Source organism: Melanerpes formicivorus, unplaced genomic scaffold (genome assembly GCF_026170545.1).
Source record: "Melanerpes formicivorus ecotype bairdi unplaced genomic scaffold, bMelFor1.0.p_v2 SCAF_123, whole genome shotgun sequence".
Lineage (NCBI taxonomy): Eukaryota > Metazoa > Chordata > Aves > Piciformes > Picidae > Melanerpes > Melanerpes formicivorus.
This window is the reverse complement of record NW_027142475.1, coordinates 1,233,814-1,254,390: the sequence shown is the minus strand read 5'-3', so window position 1 is coordinate 1,254,390 and position 20,577 is coordinate 1,233,814. Positions and strand designations below refer to the sequence as shown.

Here is a 20,577-nt window from a genome sequence, read left to right as displayed (position 1 = left end):
GGCTGCTTCATGAAACCCACTTCAACCCAGGGCTCACCTCTGCTCTCCTCTTCTGATCCCCTCTCTTGGCTGGGGAGGGGTCTCTGGGTGATAAGAGCCAGGTAAGGGCTAAATGCAGGCAGCTGCAGCCCAGCTCTGGATGGAGAGGGCATGGTCCTGAGCTGGGATGCTGCTGGGTGGTGCTGGCAGTTCGGTACCCCGGGAGGTGAGGGCTCTGCTCTTGTGCTGGCCTGGAAGTGGGCAGGGAACTGGGGGTGTAGTGCCCACTGCAGGCTGCCTGCTCGTGGCTGTGCCTCAGCCTGGGCATGCTGGGCAGGCTGCTGGGCAGGCTGACCCTGTGGAACCCTCTGCCCTCCCCAGGCCAGCTCAGTGCCTCTGCTCTCTGCCTGGCAGCAGGAGGGCACTCCTGAGTCACCATCACTGGAGCTGTTTGGGAAGAGACTGGATGGGGAGCTTGGTGCCATGGTTTAGTTGATCAGATGGTGTTGGGTGAGAGGTTGGACTTGATGATCTCAAAGGTCTCTTCCAACCTGGTCTATTCTATTCTATTCTACCCTCAAGAGTGGCAACTGCTGCTGCCCCTGGTGTGAGCAGGGGTGGGTTGCCAGCCTCCAACCAGGCAGGGGTGGCACATCTGCATGTCCCCACTGAAACCAGGGTGTTGCAGGGGCCGTGGGAACCCTCAGGGTCAGGCCTGCGCCGCGGGACAGCGCCTGAGCCCTTTCTGGAGGGAGAGAGACTCTCTGAGTGGTGCTTGGCAAGTTTGCACGGCCAGAGGGGAGCCCGGCAGGACCCAGCTCCTGGGCTCAGCAGGCTGCTGGAGCTGCTGTGTGCCACAGCCCCCGGAGCAGAGCCCAGGAGCGGACCCCGGGAGCAGGGAGCAGCATTCCAGCGCCAGGAACCTTCCCCTCCTGTTCAGGGGAAAATTTTTCTGCCCTCCCACTTCCCCTGCTGAAATCCACCAACCATAGCATTTACTGCCTGCCTGCTCCAGCACCGCTCCAGCCATATTGGGCTGGGGAATAAAGCAGCTCTAATGTTTTATGTCACCTGCACATAACCCGGGCGTTCGAAAAACCCACCCACCCACCACCAAAATCCACACCAACACCAGGTCCTTCTCCATACACTAAACAATATCCTTCAAAATGAGCCCGGAAGCCTGGCTCCCGCAGCCCACCTTGTTCCTCACTGGCCTCAGCTTGCTCCTCTCGCTGGGTAAGTGTCAAACTTGACCCCTTGCATGCACCAGGCTGCCAGGGACCAGCACCCGGGCTGGCCAGAAGCAGCCTGTCTGGCCAGCAGGTCCCCTCCCGCCCTCCGCCGTTCCCCACACGCCAGCCCCGAGGAGCCCCCTCCCGCCCCCGGGGGAGCGGCGAGCGCCGCTGTGCCGCAGGGCTGGGGACGGAGGTGGTCCGCAAGGTGCCCTGCGGCAGCCTGCCAGCCGGGGGTGACCTCCTTTTGGGCAGGGCGGGGGGTACGGTGCCACCGCATCTTCCCTTCTAACCGCCGTGCGCTGCTTGCTGGAGGGCTTGGCTCGGCGCTGGGCTCTTTGCATGCCAGGCGGGGCTGCAGTGGGCACAGGGCGGGGGGGGTGGCAGTTGTGGCTTTGCCTCGCTGGGGGATGGCAGCGGCCGGTGGGCTGCGTGTGCCTTGCGGGGGTCCCTTGGCTTGCGGCTGGCTGCTGGGGGTGGCCGGCGAGGGGCCGGGGGTGCCGCATGGGGCGTGGGGGATGTGTGGTCTCTGTGCTCCTGCCCCGCGGCCGGCAGCGTGGTGTCAGCAGGACTGGGGCTGTATTGATCGGGCTGAGGGAAGGCAGCAGCTCCCTGCAGGGCTCCTCGCACCGTCCTGCAGCTCCTGCCGGGCTGCTCCTGCTGTAGGAGAGAGGCTGAGGAAGGGAGGAGGCAAAGCTCAGGGCTTTGGAGGCTGTGGGTAACTTTACCTCCCCCCACCAGCCCTGGGTGTAGGGTGACAGAGTGCTTGGGAGCCTGCTCAGCACCCAAGGGCACAGCCTGGACACTCTGTCCCAGGGATTTTAGGGGTTTCTTTCCCCACCTCTGTTGTCCCCCCCCCTCCCCCAGCGCTGGGTGGCTGTGGCAGAGTAGGAGCTGCCAGAGCATGTGTGCTGGCTGCCCGTGAGGACCCTCTGCTGTGCCCTGCTCCTGCCCTGGCCAGGGCTGCCCCATGGTTGCTGCAGAGCCCGAGAGAGTCCCTTGGTGGCACCTCAGCCCTCTCCAGAGCCCTGGGGCACCCCAAGGACACAGCACAAGGCGATGCCACCCGACTGCAGGCACACAGGGCGCAGTGCAAGGGCAGTGCCTCTGTGCAAGGGACCCCTCCAGCCGGGCCTGTGAAAGGGCCTTTGGGGACAGGCAGGGTCTTGCCCCTACAAGGTTCTCTTGGAGGCATCTAAGGGGGTGGGCTGTGATGGGGCAGCAAGGCTGGGACACTGGCTTAGGCCTGGACACTTCATCCCTCCTTGGATGCTGCAACTTGTACCCAGGCACCAGCTCTCCCCAGCCCTGGCTCCCAGCACCCTGCACTGAGTGCTCACCACGGCTGCTCACGAGCAGGGAGCCATCTCCAGGGGCTTGGCCAGGCCTGGTGGGCACTTCTGCCTCCAGAGAGCTGGCTGCAGGATGCTGTGGGGTCAAAGCAGCCCTGTCTGCAGCTTGGAAAAGCCTCTGTTCCCTGGCTGCAGAGCCTGGCCCCTTTCCTGCCCTGCTTGCAGACGGAGCGGATTAGCCAGCGGAGCAGCCTTGACATGCATCCAGCTTGGCCACAGGGCTGGACTCAGGAGCACCTCAGGAAGAAGGTTTGAGAGCAAAGAGCAGCAGCCAAAGGGGAGAGGTGAGGTGATGGGAAAGCACCTGCTGGCAGGGTCACTGTCCCAGCCCTGTGGGGTGCCACAGCCCCCCTCGTCCTTCCCAGCACCCTCCCAGGGCTCATCCCTCTGCTTCCTGGGGCTCAGCCTTCGAGGGTGCAGCTTGTTGGCTGCACAGGAGCCTGGCTGGGTGTGCACACCCCCCTGTACAGGCTGGGCAGAACATGCAGGTGCTGGGTTTGGGTGCCAGCAGACTAGGGGAGGTGCAGGGAAGGGGAGCAGGGTGCAGACCCCTCCTCCCTGCCCCTGCCCTGGGTGAGCCCTCCTGCCCTGCGAGCTGCACTGGGTAACAACCTTTTGTTCTCTGCCACAGCAAGGTCAGGGTGCAGGGACTGGCCTTGTCCCCACCGTGGTGGCTGAGATCTTGACCTGGTGATTCCCAGCCAGGGAATGCTTCTGTGAGCAGCACGGGGAGGGGGGAGCCTCTGCATTCCCCCTGCAGCCACCAGGCTGCCCCCATTTGCTGCTGTGGTGCCAAGAGAAGAATCTGCTGAGCGCAGGCATCGGCTCCTGCCTGGATGTGGCACTGAGCCCTGCCTGCTGATGCTGCAGCCAGGAAAGCAGCAGGAAAGCTTCCTCCAGGGCAGGCAGCAGAGCTCATCAGGGCACAATCAGGGCAGGTGTGGCACAGAGAGGGGTCATCAGCCCTTGCAGAGCAGGGCCAAGGGATGTGGCTTCTCCCTCCTCATCTCCTGTCCCTGCTGTGCAGGGGAACCCTGGGCCTGGCTGGCCACAGCGTGGTCTGTGCCCTGAAGGCAATCCTAGGCCTGAAGGTGAGGTCTGTGCTGCCAGCCAGGCGCAGGGTGGGACGGGCAGGTGGGCACAGCCCAGCAGCATGGCTGCCTGTGCCCCCTCTCATCACCTACATCTCTGCTCTCGCTCTCTGTGCCTGCGGCAGCACCCACGGGACTGGGCATGGAGGTCATGGCTCCTGCCACCATCAATGCCCTCAATGGCTCCTCTGTGAAGCTCTCCTGCACCTTCAACTCCTGCTACAAGGTGGAGAACAAGCAGTTCTCCCTCAACTGGACTTACCAGGAGTGCTCCAACTGCTCGGAGGAGCTGGTGAGTCTCTCCAGGGCTGGGGGTCTGCTCAGGGGCCCTAGGACCAGCCTGTGTGCATACAGAGCCAGCTGCCCCCACGTGGCAGGCCCGGGTGGGGAGGGGAGACCCTGTCCCTGGGTGCTGCTGGTGGCCAGAGCCAAGCAGGCGCCGCGCCACTGGCGGAGCCGGGCGGGTGCTGGCCAGCTCAGGGGTGAGCGTGCAGCGTGGGCATGTGCCCAGGGCAGGACGTGCAGGGGAGGGGGGGGGCAGGGGTGGGGTTGCCTGGTGGGGGCAGCAGGTGGGGTGCCAAGCAGCGTCTCACCTCCTGTGCCACGGGGGCTGCCCAGTTCCTGCAGTTCCGGACGAAGATCATGAACAAGCAGCTGGACCGCTTCGGGAACCGGGTGGAGTTCACCGGCAACCCCACCAAGTACGACGTCTCCTTCACCCTCAAGAACGTGCAGCTGGAGGACGAGGGCACCTACAACTGCTACGTCCTGAACCCCCCCGACCGGCAGCGGGGCCACGCCAGCATCAGCCTCAAAGTGCTCACCAAAGGTAGGCGCTGGCGCCCCGCTGCCCGGCGCCCCTCCGGCTCGCTGCTCCTTCACCCTGCCCCCTCCTGGCGCCCGTCCCAGGCGAGGTCTGCGCGTCCTGAGCCCCCTGCCCTGTCTCCCCAGAGCCCCCGAAGCACGACTCGACGGTGGCTGTCATCGTGGGTGCCTCTGTGGGGGGCTTCTTGGCCGTGGTGATCCTGGTGCTGATGGTGGTGAAATGTGTGCGCCGGAAAAAGCAGCAGAGGCTGAACACCGACGACCAGAAGACAGAGGAGGAAGGGAAGACAGATGGTGAAGGCAACCCAGACGAGGGCACCAAGTAACAACCCCCCCTTGGCTGCTCCTCCCTCTTCACCCCTGTACAGCGTGACCCCCTCGATGTGCTTCCCAGAGCAAGGATTTCTGTCTCCCCAGAGCATTCCTCCTTCCATCCAAGTACCCAACCCACCCAGAGCAGGGCACGGAGAGAAGGTGGCCCCCGGAGCCTGGCCGCAGCCGGCAGGGCCGGGCAAGGGTGGCTGAAACGCATCGAGGCTGCCCCTCGAGGCTGAGCTGGGACCAGTTTGTCCCAGTGGGGCCAGGCAGCCCCGTGCCCAGGTGCCCGCACCCTGCCCCCGCTAGACAAAGAGAGCCAGGGGCCAGCGGCTTCTGCCCTGGGGGCCACGTCTCAGCCCCGAGGTGTTCCTGCTGTGCCCAGAGCGTGGGTGCTGCTGTACCCATCCCCAGGGAACCCCCAAGAGCTGCCCTGCCTCCTCCTTGCCCATCCTGTGTGCCAGTGCTGAGGGTGCTGTGACAAGAAGCTCATGTTCCTCAGGGACTGTCCCAGCCAGCTCGGGAGCCGCTGGCCAGCTGGTGGCCACCAGTCCATGTGTGCTGGCTCTGAGCTTGGCTGGGTGCTGGAGCTGCTGGGGGCTCCTGGGCCGTGATGGATGTAGCCCTTCTGCCTCTTGGGCTGGTTTTGGGCCTGAGCACTTCAGCCAAAGGTGCTGGGCTGACTTTTTTCTGTGCTGGTTTACCCTCTTGGGGAGGGTGGTGGGAAATGGGAAACGTTCTGCTGTGCCAATCCCAGGCAGTGGGGTTGGGGTGCAGCTGCTAGGGACAAAGAGCTGCTGGGAGCAAGAGGAGGTCTTGGGCACTAGCTGAGAAGAACTGGGCACAGCTGAGGGTCCAGAGGCAGCTTTGTCACCTCTGCCAAGCCTGCCCCCTCCAGCCTCCCTGCAGAGCACTGCTCAGTCTGTAACTGCCATGCAACGCACTGCCAGCCTGCCCAGCCACCCCAGCCCCTGCCCTGCCCCAGCCCCTGCCCTGCCCCAGTTCCTGGTGAGCAGGGGCCTGGGCAGCTCATGGGGTGCAGGTGTGAGCAGGCAGTGACCCCAGCTGGTCCCACCACGCTGCAGTGCAGGGGGATGCAGTGAGCCCCAGGGCTGGCACTTGGTGGTCCTGCCTGCCCCTGGGCAAGCCCCTTTGCCTCCTGTGCCAGACCTGGCAGCCGAGCTGTGCTGGCTGGAGCATGCCAGGGGCTCACCCTGGAGCCTCTTGTGGGGCAGACAGGGAAAATGAGCCAGGGCAGTGCCCCCTGTCAGGCCGTGCCTGGGCTGTTCTTCCCCCGTGGCAGGTGGGATGTGGGGCAGCACAAGGAGCCCCAGGGGACACCACCTGCTGGGGGTGCCCTGTGTCACCCACGAGCAGCACTGCCAGGGAGAAGGGAGACCTTCATCCCAGCGGTGCCACGGGTGGTGCCATCAGGCCCCGGGGATGGAGGGACGGCCGTGCACTCCCTGCTCTGCCCCAGCGCCTTGTGCCCAGCCCCCGCTGCCCTCTGCGCCCTGCTCCACCTCGCTGGGCTCTGCGCCGCGCCCCTTCCCGTCTGCCGCAGGAATGTGCCACGTCTGCCGGGCACTGCCCCCTCTCCCGCGGGCTCTGCTGCCCGGGGAGGGCCGGGCAGAGGCTGCCTGCCCCCCTGCACACCCCCCACACCCCCACGGATGGCTTTCCCCAGTCAGTGCCAAGAGGGAGCTGGCCGCAAGGCAGGCTCCCCGGGACCGTCTGCTGCTCGAAGCTGAGCCCTGCGCGGCTCCGCAGGGGCTGGGCTGGCGCCTCCGCGGCCAGAGGCTGCTGCCCGTGCCCAGCCCTGCATCTGCCTTTCATTTCTCTCATGCACTGTCCTTGGATTGCAACTTGCCAATGCCTCTGTACAGAGCTGTACCCAGCAGAGCCTGCAAATACAGAGCTACCCCCAGGAGTCTGCTCGGGTCTGACTCTGGCTTCGGGCTGCGCCCCCTGGGCACCTCGCTTTGCCCAACACTCTGCCCCGGGCAGGATGTTTGTATTGCTCTTTGTACAGCTCAACAAGACAACCACCAAACACAAAACTCTGCACTCGGTGCTTTTGTGCTGCAGGAGGGGCAAAAGGAGGGTCCCTTCCCCCTGCTCTGCCCCCCAAGGGGGGCAGCAAGGCTCCTGCGTGCCCAGAGCTGGCACCCACTGCGGCCCCAGGTTTGCTCTGGGTGCCAAGGGAGGCCTGGGCAGCCTGGGCTTCCACGGCTCGGCCCCCAGGAGCTGCCACAGAGCCAGCAGCAGGCAGAGCAGTGCTGGGTGTGAGAGCTCCTGGTGCTGCCTGACTCTCCCTGCACTGAGGTTTCAGGGGGGCTGAACCCCTCCATCTCTGCTCTGGAGGGAACTGGCTGCAGCAGCTGCTTGGGGCATGGCAGGTAAGGCTTAGTGGGCACCAGCAGAGCCCAGGGCATGTGGCAGGTGATGGGCACCCCTAACCAGGCTGCTCTCCACCTTAGCAAGCCAGCAGTGCTGCGCCGAGGCGCCGGAGCAGCAGGGCACAGCTGGGGCACAGTTGATTGGCACATCCATCAGTTACCCACCACGGAGACAGGGGTCGAGGGGAGCTCTGCCAGCCGCCCTCCTCACTCATGCCTCTGCCAGCTGCCCTTCAGTTTGGGCTCCTGACTGCCCACACCTCCCAAGCCCTCACACAGGCAGGCACATCTCCCCTACCCCTGCCACCTTCCTGGGCTGCTGCTGCCTGCCCCTGCCCGCTGCCAGTGACCTCACCTCGCTCAGCCGGTTGGTCCTTGGGGTCCCTTCCAGCCTGGCGTCCTGTGGTTGTGCTGCTCCCAGCAGCAGGGTGACACTGAGCGGCGGCAGCAGTGCCCGGCCCGGGCACGGTGCCCTGCACACCTCGCTGTCTGCCTGTGGGGCTAACTCTGCAGAGCAGGCACCCAGATCACCTCCCATGCCCTCTGCTGACACAGCCCAGCGGCGCTGGGTGGCTGCTGGGGGCACAGCCCAGCCAGGCTGCAGTCAGCCCTGGCCCCCGGCAGGGCACAGCTTCGCCGCTGCAGAGGAGCAGCTCTCAGGAAGGGGGCACACGGCTCTGCCCACCCACCCCGAAGGAGGGGCAAGGACAGCCCTAGGCGAAGGGGTTGGGGACCCTCGGGTTGGCAGTTTGGGGACACCTCTGGGAGAGTGACTGGCAAGAAGCTCGGGAGGAAGGCTGGCACGGTGGGATGCCAGAGGAGAGCCCGCGGGACTCAAGGGTGAGTTTCCAGCGCTGCAAGGGACCGGGGGCAGTGGCTGCAACCCCTCCCCCCGCCCAGTGCCAGGGCTTCACGGATGCCCCCGAGCAGGGGACAGAGCGTTCCGTCTGCTCGGGCCAGGTGGGAAGGGAGGCACTGAAGATGGAGCGAGCAGGGCAGGGCACGGCGGGCACCTCTGCTCCGTGCTGTGCAGAGAGCCTTGGAGGGAGCCCAGAGCTGCTGTCCCCACGATGCCACTGCAGCCTGGCCGCCCTCCTCGTGGGGCTGGAAAGGGGGCAGCGAACTCTGGTTGCTGAGGGGTGAGAAGGGCAGCGCTGGAAAAGCAGAGCTGGGGAACGTCTGGTGGAGGTGGCCTCGGGCAGTGCCAGCTCGGGAAGAAACTTTCTCCTGAGGCACAGGGTGGCTGCCTGAGTGCTTCTCGCAGATGCCTCTGCAGTGGCTGCCTGGGGATGCCGCTCCCCTTGCCCTGCTTGTATTAAAGGGCACTTGAAAGGAGTGGAGGAAGCTGCTGAGCCCGGGGGACAGACAGCTCTGCCTGGGGGGAGCCGAAGCAGCAGCGGTCAGGACAGCTCAGCGCAGGGAGAAGGAGGCAGCGAGAGGAGAAAGCTCCGAGGGAGAGCTGCAGGCAAGGCAGGGCTGGGAATGACAAAGGCAGCCAAGCACTCACCCGCAGTCTGTGTGCCCGGGACCCCTCGCTCAGCTCCCAGCCTGGCCCAGCTGGGATGGTCCTGCAGTGCCTGCTCACTGTGAGCCTCTCCTCCCCGCTGCCAGCTCCCGGGCTGCCAGCTCCCGGGCTGCCAGGCCAATTGTCTTTTAAAGGTCACAGCCAGAGGACCTTGCAGTAAATAAAAGGTGCTGATGGGAAGCTCTGTTCTAGTGTTGCCACCTCCTCCATCGGCAGGGGGGCTCTGCCTGCTCCTGGCCAGGTAGCCCAGCGTCCCCTGGCTCTGGGAGCTGTGGAAGGGGGCCAGGGCTGTCCTCCCCTTGCTGCTGGCGGTGGGGCTGGGGCTGCACCCAGCAGGATGCTCCAGGGCAGCCGGGGCCGGCACTGCGCCTGCTGCACTGAGCTGGGAGCCTGCAGCCCAACTGCTCTGCTCAGCCCTGCCCTGCTGGCTCCATCCCCACGTGGAGGGGGGAGCAGGAGCCCTCCTTGGGGGCAGCCTGGCACTTTAACCCTCCCAGCTCTGTAAGTGCCAGCTGAGGGCTACACAGGGGTCTGGCAGCCACTGTGACCCTCTTGGCAGGCTCCAGGCCAGCTGGCAGCGCAGCTGAGCCCTTCTTCCTGTCCCCTGGGAGGTGACAATGCCCGAGCAGAGGGTGCTCACCTTGCCTGAAACCAGACACAGCAGCCTTGTGCTGGGCTCAGCAGAAGGAGTTTCCGCTGAGCCACACAATCCCGGGTGCCATGCTGGGCATCGCAGCACCACGCCGAAAGCCCGAGGCCAGCTGCCGAGGGTGCCCTTCCCTTGCCAGGGCACACACAGCTCACCCAGGCTGGGCTATGGGAGAGCAGAGCAGCAGCAGATGTCTCACCAGTTCAGTCAGCCGAGACCAGGCAGAGCTGCCAAGTGTGACAGCTCCATCAGGTCCCCGGGACAGGCAGCCCCCGTTCCGAGCCCCGGGGCAGCAGGGCCAGGAGGGCAGGGCTGGCCCGGGGGGGAGTGGGGGGCAGCAGGAGCAGGCAGCACAGCCTCTGCGGGGATGCTCAGCAGGGGGAGAGAGTGGCTGCCCCCAACTTTACTCACCTGCTCGGAAGCAAAGTTGGCAGACACCTGAGCATCCCAGGAAGGAGTCCACACGTGATGGCTTTTCCCCGCAGCAGGGCATGGGTGCCACTGTTGCAGGTCCCTCTGGTCCTGCTTGCTGGATGCTGGAGGGTCCAGACTCGACCTCAGCTGCCCCCTCACTTCAGCCCCTGTGACCGCGGCCCTAGCAGCCACCACGCTGCCTTGCAGGGCTGGCAGGCGTCCCTCCCTCCCCCCCTCCGGACCTCTCCGCTGAGCTGCAACTCAGAGGTGTGCCACCCCCACACAATTAGCAAGGCTCCAGCAGAGGCAGCGCTCCTCCTCCTGCCTCAGCACACCTCCTGCCTGGCCGCCAGCGCCTGCAGCTCTGCTCACCCAGCTGTAACCATCACCTGGCCGTGTCCATCACCGAGCCGTGTCCATCACCTTTCTGTATCCATTACCTGGCGGTGTCCATCCCCCAGCCGTATCCATCACAGCTGCTCCCCCCAGACACCTCCTGCTGCATCAGCAATACTCTCCCCGGCTGCTCCTGCAGCACCGGCTGCCAGCGCTGCCCAGCCTGCTCCGCCTGTACTTTTCCTGTCTCTGCTGCCAGCTCTGCAGCCCAAATTCCACAGCCCACAGGCACTGCTGGCATCTTCTCAGGATCCCCTGGGATGTCCCCGTGCCCTGCAAAGCCTCCTGCTCTCCATCTTTCCTCCTGCTTCACACTTCTGGCCAGGTGAGAAGGCAAGCAAGCTGCAAAGGGAGCTGGAGTGGGGGCGAGGAGTGTCTCAAGGTGCCCTGGAGTGGGGGTGAGGAGTGCCTCAAGGTGCCCTGGAGCTGGCAGGCAGAGGCACCCCGGACACAAAATCCCTGTGGATTAGCTGCTCTCACAGCCGAGAAGCAGCAGCCCTGGTCGGGAAGGTGGTGCTGTAGCTCTGTACCAGCAAGGGAGGTGCAGCCTCCTCTGGCTGCTGGCAGGAGCTGTGCTGGGACCTGTGCCTTGTGCCAGCCCGGAGGAAGGCTCAGTGCTGCTCCTGCCCCACGAGCAGGTCATCATCCCCTCCCCCATCCCACCCAGCCCCTGCTGGGGATGCGTCACCTCCAGCAAGCTGCTGCTCAGCACCGGGGGCTGGCAGCCTAATGGAGCTGGGCACAAGGGCACAGCTCTATCTTTGGCCACCACATCACCAGAGGCCTCCATTAGGAGGGCCCCTACCACCCAGCCCCTGGGCTGTGGTCTGCTGAGGTCGGGGCTAATGGATGTGCTGGTGGGGAAAAGGTTGCCGAGATGTGAACTTGTGTGCAGCCAGCTGTCCCAGAACCATCTCACGGTGAGCAAAATCCGATTTCAGAGCTGCCATTGGCGCCAGGTGCAGCCTGCTGCAGCCTTGCCCATTAGAGCCGTGCCCCGTGCCCCCCTGCCCATCTGCACAGCTCTCTGCTGGGGGGTGGGAGGGGACAGGGAGGTGCTGGGAGGGGGCAGGGAGCCCCGGGGGATCACCCTGCTCAGCTACACTGAGCAGAATCTGATCCCCAGCTCCAGCCCCTGCAGTTGTCCTTAGGGAAGTCACCAACCTGTGCTCCCCCAGCCCACCCTGTGGCCCCCAGCCCAGCACCTCCGCCGTGTGGAGAGAGAAAAAGGGGCACCCCCGGGGGCTGGAGGGAGGGAGGGAGGTGCGGGAATGCGCGGAGCAGCGCGGGGGAGGGCTCAGCGCGGCCCCGCCCGGCACGGCCCCGCCCGGCTCTGCTCGCCCTCGGCGGGGGCGGCCAGAGCCGGGCGGCTGCGGGCCAGCACGGAGCGGAGCGGACCGCAGCGCCCCGCAGCGCCCCGCAGCGCAGCCATGGCCCCGGGCTCGCCCCCCGCCCGTCGCCGCCCCGCTCCGCGCCTGCTGGCCGCGCTGCTGGGTAAGGGGCGCGGTGGGAGGCACCGGACAGCCGGGGGGGCACCGGGGACCCGCTCTGCCCCGGGCACCGCCGCCGGCCTGCTGCCCACCCCCGGCTCTCCCGGCAGCCCGGTGTGCGGGGTGGTCGTGGGGCCGCCCCCGGCTTCCAGTAGCCCCCCGCCCCGAGGCGCGGTGACCCCCGCTTGGCGCTCGGCTGCTCCGCACCCCGCACCGCGGCGGCCCCGGGCAGCGCTCGGGGCGGGGGGGGCTCCCGGCGCTGATGAGGCTCTCTCTGCTCTGCAGCCCCGAAGCACTGAGGATAAGTGACTTGTCCAAGGTGACTTCGAGCGGACTCCGAAGCGCTCTCCAGCCCCTGCCCTGCCCGCAGCGGTTCTGCCGTCGCCCGAGCTGCCCTCCGGGAGCGCTGCTGCGGCTGCACCCCCGCTTTGCCCGGCGCTGCGAGCGGGGCCCTCGGCTGCCCGCGCAGGGGAAGCGGGGAGCAGGCGTGGGGCAGCCATGCACGGCTTCGGCGCGGCCGCCGGCACCCACAGGTCGTCCTCCTTACGGCTCGTTCCGTCCGGCAACCATCGCATGCGCTTCTCCCCGGGGACGAGCCCTCGCTGCGGGGCTGCTGCTTGCAGCATGATGCCCAGCCCCGTGCCCGGCCCTGCCTGAGACTCCCCCCCGAGCTGCAGGGTGGAGGAAGGGGCTTGCGGCCAGCCCGTCCCTCCTGCCACGCCTGGAGCTGCTTCCAACCACCTGCATCAGCCCTCACGCACCTGCCGCACTCCTTCCTGCTCGTGTTGGTCGTTCCTGTGCCAGCGGGCACGGCGAGCCTGGAACCTGCTGCCTCTGCAGCTCTGGCTGTGAGGAAGCTCCCCCCGGGACGTGCTTTAGAGGGCATAGTTCTTAAGTGTGTTTTAAGGGAGCTGGAGACACGAGAAGACATGTAAGTACCTGGCTCCCTGCAGGATCTGGGTGCAGAACGATGCAGCGTGGGCTACCTGTGGCATGGGGCTGGCACTGGGGTGGTAGGAGAGCCCCAGGGGCACTGCGGGTCTGGGGTGCAGGCTGTGGAGTTGGGAACCTGGTCCCACAGGTCGCTGAGGCAGGGCTTGGGAGCCTGGAGGTGGGAAAGTGCTGGGGCAGGTCTCTGCATCTTCCAGGCATGCTGTGCTGTCCAGGGAGTGGCACTGGGCTCCTGGCAGCACCCAGGAGCTGCCACACACCTTCTGCCATCGGTACCCACAGGAGGGGTGAGGCCCATGTGTCCCAGGATGGCCAGGGGGCTCCTCCTGCCCACTCTGCCAGGCATGGCTGGCTGGCTGTGCCAGGAGGTCGTGGTGGTGTTTCTGGGCAATGAGAGTTTGTACAGAGAAGCTTCCTCGCAGGTGGTGGAGGTGCCCTGTGGCTCTTGGGGTCTATCCTGTGCACCCTTTCCATTAGCACCCAGGTTCCCAGGCTGCCTTCCTGACGGGCTGCAGCAAAAGCAGGGGGCTGCCAGCACCCCACGGGGGAAAGGCTTGCTCTGGGCTGGCCTGGGGGTCTCTTGCTGCTTGGGCTGGGCTTGGGTCCTGGGCTGCAGATGCAGCACTGCTGCACGTTGAGCTGCCTGGCTCTGGGACCCCTCCTCGAGGAGCTCACTCTCTGCAAGAGCAAGGAGCAGACAGCCAAGGCTCTGGCAGCAGCAGGAGTGGCTGCTCCCAGATGCCCTTCCCAGTCCCTTGGGGTAACCTTGTGCCTGAAGCCCCCAGAGGGGCTTGCCCCACGCCCTGGAGGTTGAGGCCCTGGGGGGTGCAAAGTGAGGCAGGTTTGGGCATCTGGATAAGTGTCGTTGGCAGCTGGTGTGGCAGGTTCAGGCAGTCAGCTGCCAGCGTGGTTTGTGTGCTTTATTTAGTGCTGACACAGCAGTTCTGCCTTCCTGAGCCCACAGCCCGGCAGGAGCGAGCTCAGCCCCCGCCCACCCCCCACGTTCAAGCCAGGCTACGTTCCTGAGCTGCTCGTGGTGGCAGACAGGATCAGGAGTGTCACAGACTGCAGGGGATGGTCCCTGCTGGCAGCGGCTCTCCCCTTGCAGCTCCCTGCCCACTCAGCCATACCTGCAGGGCCAGGCAGCCCTCTGCTTACTCCGGGTAGCAGCACGATCCCCCCGGGGCGCTCCTGCCCGTGTGAAGTTCCCTTTGTAAGCCTCGCCGGGGCCAGCCTCCGAGCCTGACAAACTGCAGCAGGAGACCTCCATCTGGCGGGGACCTGCTCCCGTGACGTTAGCTCAAGCCTCTCAGGCAAATGGGAAGAGCTTCTTTGTGAAGTTAAATAACTCCTTCCCTGCAGTGCCTGCGATGCAGCACTGCAGCAGGGCCCGAAGCCCAGGATGCAGGGCTCTGGGCTTGGCTTGGGCTGCGACGTGCCTGGGGAGCTGTTAGCGCCGGCTTGAGTGGGAGAATAAATCAGCAGCTGAGGAGGCTGCAGCCAGAGGAGAGCCCAGGGCAAGGAGTTTGAAGCTGTGTGGGAGAGCTGTGCCCCCTCTCTTTGGGCTGCCAGAGCAAAGCTGTGGAGGGAGTGCTGGGTCCCCTTGGTGGGGGGACAGGGGACAGAGTGCTTGGCTGGGTTGTGTCCTGTCCTGGGTTTGTTGTGATAGGATGAGGGGGAATGGATTGAAGCTTGAGGAGGGCAGATTGAGGCTGGAGATGAGGAAGAAATTCTTTCCAGTGAGGCTGGGGAGACTCTGGCACAGGCTGCCCAGGCACAGGCTGTGGCTGCCTCCTCCCTGGAGGTGTTCAGGGCCAGGCTGGATGTGGCTCTGAGCAACCTGGGCTGGTGGGAGGTGTCCCTGCCCCTGGCAGGGGGGCTGGAGCTGGATGACCTTTAAGGTCCCTTCCAACCCAATCCATACCACATGATGGGAGGCAGCAGCCTGGTGTGATGGGGAGTGGGGCTGCTGGGGCTGGCCTGGAGCAAAACCATTCCTGTGCCCCCCAAGGAGGGTTTGTGTGGACACTGCTGGCTCAGCCTGCTGCACTGGGGTGCATTGCCAGGCCCCACTGTCGGACCCCAGGCACAGCCATGGCTCCTGCCACCAGGCTTGTACCTGCTCCCCCATGCTCCCCTCCCTGCTGCCAGGGAGGAGAGGAGCAGGAGAGCCACCTCCTGTGGTTTGAAGGTCATCTGTCAGCTACAGCAGGAGAGGAGCTCTCTGCCAGGCAGGGTGAGGGGTGCTGCTTCCCAGGCCCTCACAGGGCTTCAAGGACCTTGGCTGGGCTGGGGGACAGTGGAGTGGCAGCTGTCCAGGACAGCAGTGCTAATTAGTGCTCCAGCTCCCTGCTTGAAGAACAGAGAGCTCTGCTCTGCTTTGGGCTTTTTTCTCCCACCCCCCCCTTTAAGGCTGAGCTGAAGGCCTTGTGGATAACATGCAAATCAGGGCTTTCATTTGCATACTTTAGCCGTGGTGATATTATGGCTCCCTTTGAATCCAAGCTGGCTCTGTGGGTGCCAGCCGGCCCCTGCCCTTCCTCCTGGAGTGGGTCCCTTGGCTCTGCCAAGCCGTCCTGGGGTTGGGCACCGGTGTGTGCCATGCCCGAGGGGACAAGGGGTAACCAACTCCCATGGGAGGGAGGCAAAGCTCAGCTCATGCTCCCTGGGCTGAGGCTGTGAGGGGGATGAGGATGCTGTGAGTCCCTGGTGGAGCCAGGAGCAGGAGCTGGAACATGCTCCCTGGGGTGGGATCCCCATGGCAGGGGGTGCCCCAGGGCCATGATCCCTCATGCAGAACCTTCTTCTCTCTGCCCCATCGGCCCCAGCAGAGCCCTGCAGCAGCCTGGGCTGCATCCCATCCCATCCCACCCCAGGAAGGAGCAGGCTGGGCTGCATGCTGGGGCTGTGTCCTCACTCTCCTCCCCTCTCCCTGCCAGGTCTGCAGGTCGTCGCCGTCGCCTTGGCCTTGGAGGTGTCTGTGGGGAAGACCAACACAGTGATGGCTCTGAACAGCTCCAATGTCCTGCTGCCCTGCACCTTCACCACCTGCATTGGCTTCCAGGACCTGGTCTTCACCTGGTATTTCAACTCCACAGAGCTGGTGGGTGGCTCTCTGGGCCTTGCCTGTTTTCCTGGCAGGTCCTTTTGTGTTTTCCTGCTGGGAACCAGCACTGTGGCTCCCAGAGAGTTCCCTCTCTCCTCTCACAGAGATCCCATCCCTCTGAGCATCTCCAGCTCCCAGGGGATGGGGCTGTGCAAGCAGGGGGATTCCCTGACACCTCTGTGCCTTTGGCACAAAGCTGGCCTGGATGTCCTGCTGCCCACAGGCTCATTTCTGTGCCTAAGTTGATCATAAAGTGATCAGCTGCAAGTCTGCACCCGGGCCCAAAGCTGCTTCCTTTCCTCCTCCTGCCCTGGCTCTCAAATCCAAAAGGCTCTGCATCCCTTCGCTTCCTGCTGGGCATATTCTGCTCTTCAGCTCCTTAGCAGCAGGGCTGGGCTGGAGCAGGTCTGTCCCTGCATGCTGGCCAGCCCTGGGTGGCCCTGGAGCAAGGGAACCCTCCGTGCCCTGGGGTGCTTCTGTCTTTTGTGTGGTCTGCACCCTTGCTGCAGGGCAAGGCAGCTTGGCCCCGTTGCTTCAGCTGCCCTTCCATGGCCATGCTGGGGTGTGCTGGGACACTTGGCTGTGTGTGCAGAGCTGGGGCAGGACCCCTGGGAGCTTTCCCTCACCTGGGGGCGGTAGGGAGCCTGGCTGAGCCCACGCCCGACCTCCCCCCCTCCCCCTGCAGATTTACCAAGGCAAGATCAAGAGCAAAGCCTCCGAGCCCACGGTGGTGACCAGCAACCCACGGGTGGAGTTCGTGGGCTCCACCACGGGGAAGGACAACAACATCTCCATCGTGCTGAACAGTGTGGAGTTCAGTGATGCTGGCAAGTACACCTGCCACGTCAAGAACCCCAAGGAGAAGAACGCCCAGCACAATGCCACCATCTTCCTCACCGTGGTCCAGAAGAGTAAGTGTGGGGGTACAGGCACTGGGGGTGCAGGCACTGACCCCTCCTCGGCTCCCAGGTGTGGCCCTGAACTGAGTGCCCAGGGCTGAGGGCTCTGGAACAGCTCTCATGTGAGGGGAGAGGCTGAGGGCTGGGGATGGTTAACCTGAGGAAGAGGAGGCTGAGGGGAGGCTCTTATGAATGCTTTCAACTATCTAAGGGTGGGTGGGGGTGTCAGGAGGATGGGGCCAGACTCCTCTCAGTGGTGCCCAGGGACAGGACAAGAGGTTATTGGCACAAACTTGAACAGAGGAAGTTCCTTCTAAACAGGAGGAGGAACTTCTGCACCATGAGGGTGGCAGAGCCCTGGGGCAGGCTGCCCAGAGAGGTGGTGGAGTCTCCAGCTCTGGAGACATTCAATCCCCCCCGGATGTGTTGCTGTGTGCCCTGCCCTGGGTGCCCTGCTGTGGCAGGGGGTTGGACTGGATGAGCTCCAGAGGTCCCTTCCCTCTGGTTCTTGGAGGCAGTTGGCATCCTAGAAGGGCAAGTCCCAGCCTTGTGTCGCTGGTGGAGGGGGTCCCTGTTCTCCTGGAGGAGCCTCGCAGCTGCCCCCCTCCCGGGGCCCCTCAGCACCTTCTCTCCCGCAGTGGTGGAGACAGACAACACTGTGACCCTCATCATCGTGGGCGTGGTGGGGGGGCTCATCGGCCTCCTCATCCTCTTCATGCTCATCAAGAGGGTTGTGCTCTTCATCATCAAGAAGACCCAGGATGGGAAGTGAGTGCGGGCGGCAGCCCCGGCACCCTTTGGCGAGCGGTCCCGCGGCGCCGGGGGCGGCGGTGAGAGGGGCTGGAGGGTGGTGGGGGCTGGGGGTCTGTCAGCTGGCCCTGTGCTCCTCCCCCAGGAAGGAATGTCTGGTGAGCTCGTCGGGGAACGACAACACCGAGAACGGCTTGGCCGGCTCCAAGGCAGAGCAAAAAGCACCACCGAAGGCATGAAGCAGTGGCACCCCCTGCCCGCGCCCGCCCGGCGGCGGGGGAGGCTGGGCAGGGGCACAAACCTTGCCCTTTCCTTTCCTTTCTGGACTGCCAACGCTTGAGACATGTTTCTACGACACACGTGCCTGCAACCTGCACTGCTTCTGGGGACAGGCTTCGGCTGCCGCGGGGACTGGGAGCTGCCGGTGGGCTCGGACCGGGAGGCTGCTGGCGCAGGGGGAGCTGCCTGCTCCGCTCTGAGCCAGGGCAGGAAGGGTGCTGGGTGCCCGGTCTGCAGCCAGGTGGGTGCTGTGCCGCGTGTGTGATGCTCCCGGGGGGTGGTCTGGGGGTCAGAGGCTGTGAGGAGCTTGGGGATCCCTGTCTGGCTTTGGCGGTGCTGCGCTGGGGCGGGCAGGGGCTGCCTGTCTGCTGCAGGGGGGTCGTGGGGCAGTGGAGCTCAGGGCAGAGGTGGAGGCTGCTGCCTTGCTGTCATCCTCACGGCGTGGGAGGAAGGCAGCGAGCAGGGCTGCTGTGGCGGGGCTGGGCTTCAGCTCTCCTCTGAAGCACCCCTGAGAACCACGAGGCCAGTCGGTGCCAGTCAGGGCTGCCACCCTGTCCCAGCGGAGCTGGGTGCCAGCCTCCTGTGGGCGGGCTGGCCCCGAGGTGCCTCAGTTGCCCCCGTGCCAGGGCTGGCACGGCCCGGGATCGCTGCTGGCCTGTGGCAGGGTGATGCTCCCTGCTTTACCTTCCCTTTGCCCCTGCACAGGGACAGGGGAGAGCTTTCCCCCCGAGCCAGCCCTCAGGGGAGGTACTCCCTGGGCTTGTGCTGCTGCTGCTCCTGCTCCTCCCCTCTGAGAGCCTGGCACTCAGAGCAGAGCTGCTGCCTGTGCCAGCTCACCAAGGCCGAGCTCGCTGCACCAACATCTCTAACCTTGGGCTCCCGTGGGAAAGCAGCAGCTTGTGCTTCCCTCTCCCCCCAGGAGCAGGGTGGCACCCCTCTGGGATGCAGGGAGGGAGCCCTGGCGAGGGGAGCTGTGCCAGGGCAGTGCCAGCCTGCTCCCGGGCCTGCCACTGGCCCGCTGGGTGACCTTGGGCAAGTCGCTCTGCCTCTCCATGCCTCAGTTTCCCCCTCTGTAAAAGGGGATAATAATTCTGCTCTACCTCACAGTGGGGTTGTGAGGCTGATGTCTGGAAAGTGCTTGGAGCCCCTCGGAGGAGGGGTGCCACAGAGAGCCAGAGGGCTGTGTGAAGGGTGCTGCAGGGGGCACTGGGGCAGCCCAGAGCCTGAGCTGCTCTGTGGCTGAGGTTGGTGATGTCCTTTACAATGAGGTTCACTCCCTGATCCTCCTCTGTCTGTGAGTGTGTGGCAGTGAGGCTGCAGGACAGGCAGCTCCCCATCCCCACTCGAGGCTGGGAGCCCAGGCTGGGCCCTGACCTCCCTCTTGCAGGGGCTCTCAGCCTGGCAAAGCTGCCAGAGCAGAAGGTAGGCAAGGACTTGGTGGCCAAGGCAAAACAAGGTGAGATTCAGTGCTGCCTTCTGTGGAGGCTGTGGTAGGAGAGCTCAGACCCCACTTGCCCAGGATGGAGAGCACCTTGCCAAGGCTCAGGGGCACCAGCTGGAGCTGGGCCATGCCACTGGGCAGGAGAGGGGTGTGGGCACCTGGCTCCACGCTGGTTTCCTTGGCTGCTGGTTAGATGGGCAAGCAGGAACCAGGTCCCTGGGATCCTGGTCCCCTCTCTGAGGATCCCTGGGACCCTCACCTGAGGTCTCTGTGCCCCCCTCTGCCACATGGGGACAGCAAACCTGAGCTACCTCACAGGAGGGGTGAGGCTCCCTGCATCACTTGGCAAAGTGCTCCGAGGCCCTGGGGCACTCTGAAGCACCTCCTCTGTAGCTGCAGGGGGCTGTGACCATGCCATGGCCGTGGTGAGACCGGGCAGGAAGGTGTGAGACCTCCCTCTGGCCCCAGGAGAACCTTCCCCCCCAGCCCATCCTTGGAGGAGCCCTCCAGTGGGAGCAGACAGCGAGGGGAGGAAGGGACTCCCAGAGGCCTCTTTGTAGCTGTCCTAAGCTGTTGGCCTTTTTTAGCTGGTCTCTGGCCACGAGGCCACTTACCCCAGGATCTGCAATGCTGCATGTTTTGCTCCTCAGGCTGCTGGGAGGAGTCACCAGGAGCAGCCTCTGCAGCTGTGACCCCAGGGCCCTCTGTGTGTGGGTGCTGTGCCAAGCACCGGGGGCTGGCACCGCACTTGTGAGGGCAGGGGGCTGGCACAAGGGGGTGGGGAGGGGTCTGAAGGGGTTTTCTGGGGTGTGCAGGGGGAGAAGGCCCTGGGGAGGTGTGTGGTGTGACAGACACGCCTGTGTGTGAGCATCCAGTACCTGCACCTAGGAGATAAGTGGGGGCAGGCGGCGGGGGTGGGGCCCGGGCTGTGCGCTGCCCTCCAGCACATCTTTGCACCGCAGAGGTTTCCTTAGCTTTGCCTTGGATCCAATAAAGTTGACGTTTACTAGAGACACTCCCTGTGGCTGCCTGCTCAGGCTCAGCGTGGGCCCTGCCTCTGCCCACAGCAGCAGAGAGCTGACTCCAAGATCTGAGGTCCAAGCAGCAGCCCAATCCCTCCCTGGCCCCCACACCATGGCCCCCGGTGCCACGGCCACAGCTCTCTGCAGCCCCTCCAGGCATGGGGACTCCACCACCTCCCTGGGCAGCCTCTGCCAGTCTCTGGCAGCACAGAGATTGTTCCTCCTCTCCAACCTAAGCCTTCCCTGGCACAACTTCAGGCCATTTCCTCTCATCCTATCACCTGATAGCCGGGAGGAGACCAGCCCCCCCCCCCCCGCTCTCCCCTTCTCCTGAGGCTGAGGTCAGGGGAGGGAAAGTCAATTCCAGTCAATTTTAACATCCTGCCTAACCTCCTCCTTTGCTTCCAGTCCTTTAAGCCGACCCCAGCAGCTTGTCTGACCGATTGCCTGAGCTCCGTG

At 65.0% G+C, this 20,577-nt stretch overlaps 2 protein-coding genes across 5 annotated transcripts; both read left to right on the top strand.

The window, feature by feature from the left end:
* The first annotated feature begins 1,009 nt into the window (after nucleotides 1-1,009).
* SCN2B (sodium voltage-gated channel beta subunit 2) lies at nucleotides 1,010-6,868 on the top strand. Of its 2 annotated transcripts, XM_068167767.1 has the most exons (5): nucleotides 1,150-1,218; nucleotides 2,702-2,850; nucleotides 3,783-3,949; nucleotides 4,276-4,486; nucleotides 4,609-6,868. In XM_068167767.1, the coding sequence occupies exons 3-5, from the start codon at nucleotides 3,800-3,802 to the stop codon at nucleotides 4,806-4,808; spliced, it is 561 nt and encodes a 186-aa protein (XP_068023868.1). In that variant the 5' UTR covers nucleotides 1,150-1,218; nucleotides 2,702-2,850; nucleotides 3,783-3,799; the 3' UTR covers nucleotides 4,809-6,868. The 2 variants fall into 2 exon arrangements, with proteins under 2 accessions (XP_068023867.1, XP_068023868.1); XM_068167766.1 differs by lacking the exon at nucleotides 2,702-2,850 and having other exon boundaries at nucleotides 1,010-1,218.
* A 4,717-nt stretch (nucleotides 6,869-11,585) lies between these two features.
* Nucleotides 11,586-19,864, top strand: SCN4B (sodium voltage-gated channel beta subunit 4). 3 transcript variants are annotated; one of them, XM_068167759.1, is made up of 6 exons: nucleotides 11,594-11,674; nucleotides 11,956-12,601; nucleotides 15,561-15,702; nucleotides 16,413-16,638; nucleotides 17,265-17,394; nucleotides 17,522-19,864. In XM_068167759.1, coding segments are annotated over exons 2-6 (594 nt in total). In that variant the 5' UTR covers nucleotides 11,594-11,674; nucleotides 11,956-12,599; the 3' UTR covers nucleotides 17,616-19,864. The 3 variants fall into 3 exon arrangements, with proteins under 3 accessions (XP_068023859.1, XP_068023860.1, XP_068023861.1); XM_068167760.1 differs by having other exon boundaries at nucleotides 15,561-15,724; XM_068167758.1 differs by lacking the exon at nucleotides 11,956-12,601 and having other exon boundaries at nucleotides 11,586-11,674; nucleotides 15,561-15,724.
* The last annotated feature ends 713 nt before the right edge of the window (nucleotides 19,865-20,577 follow it).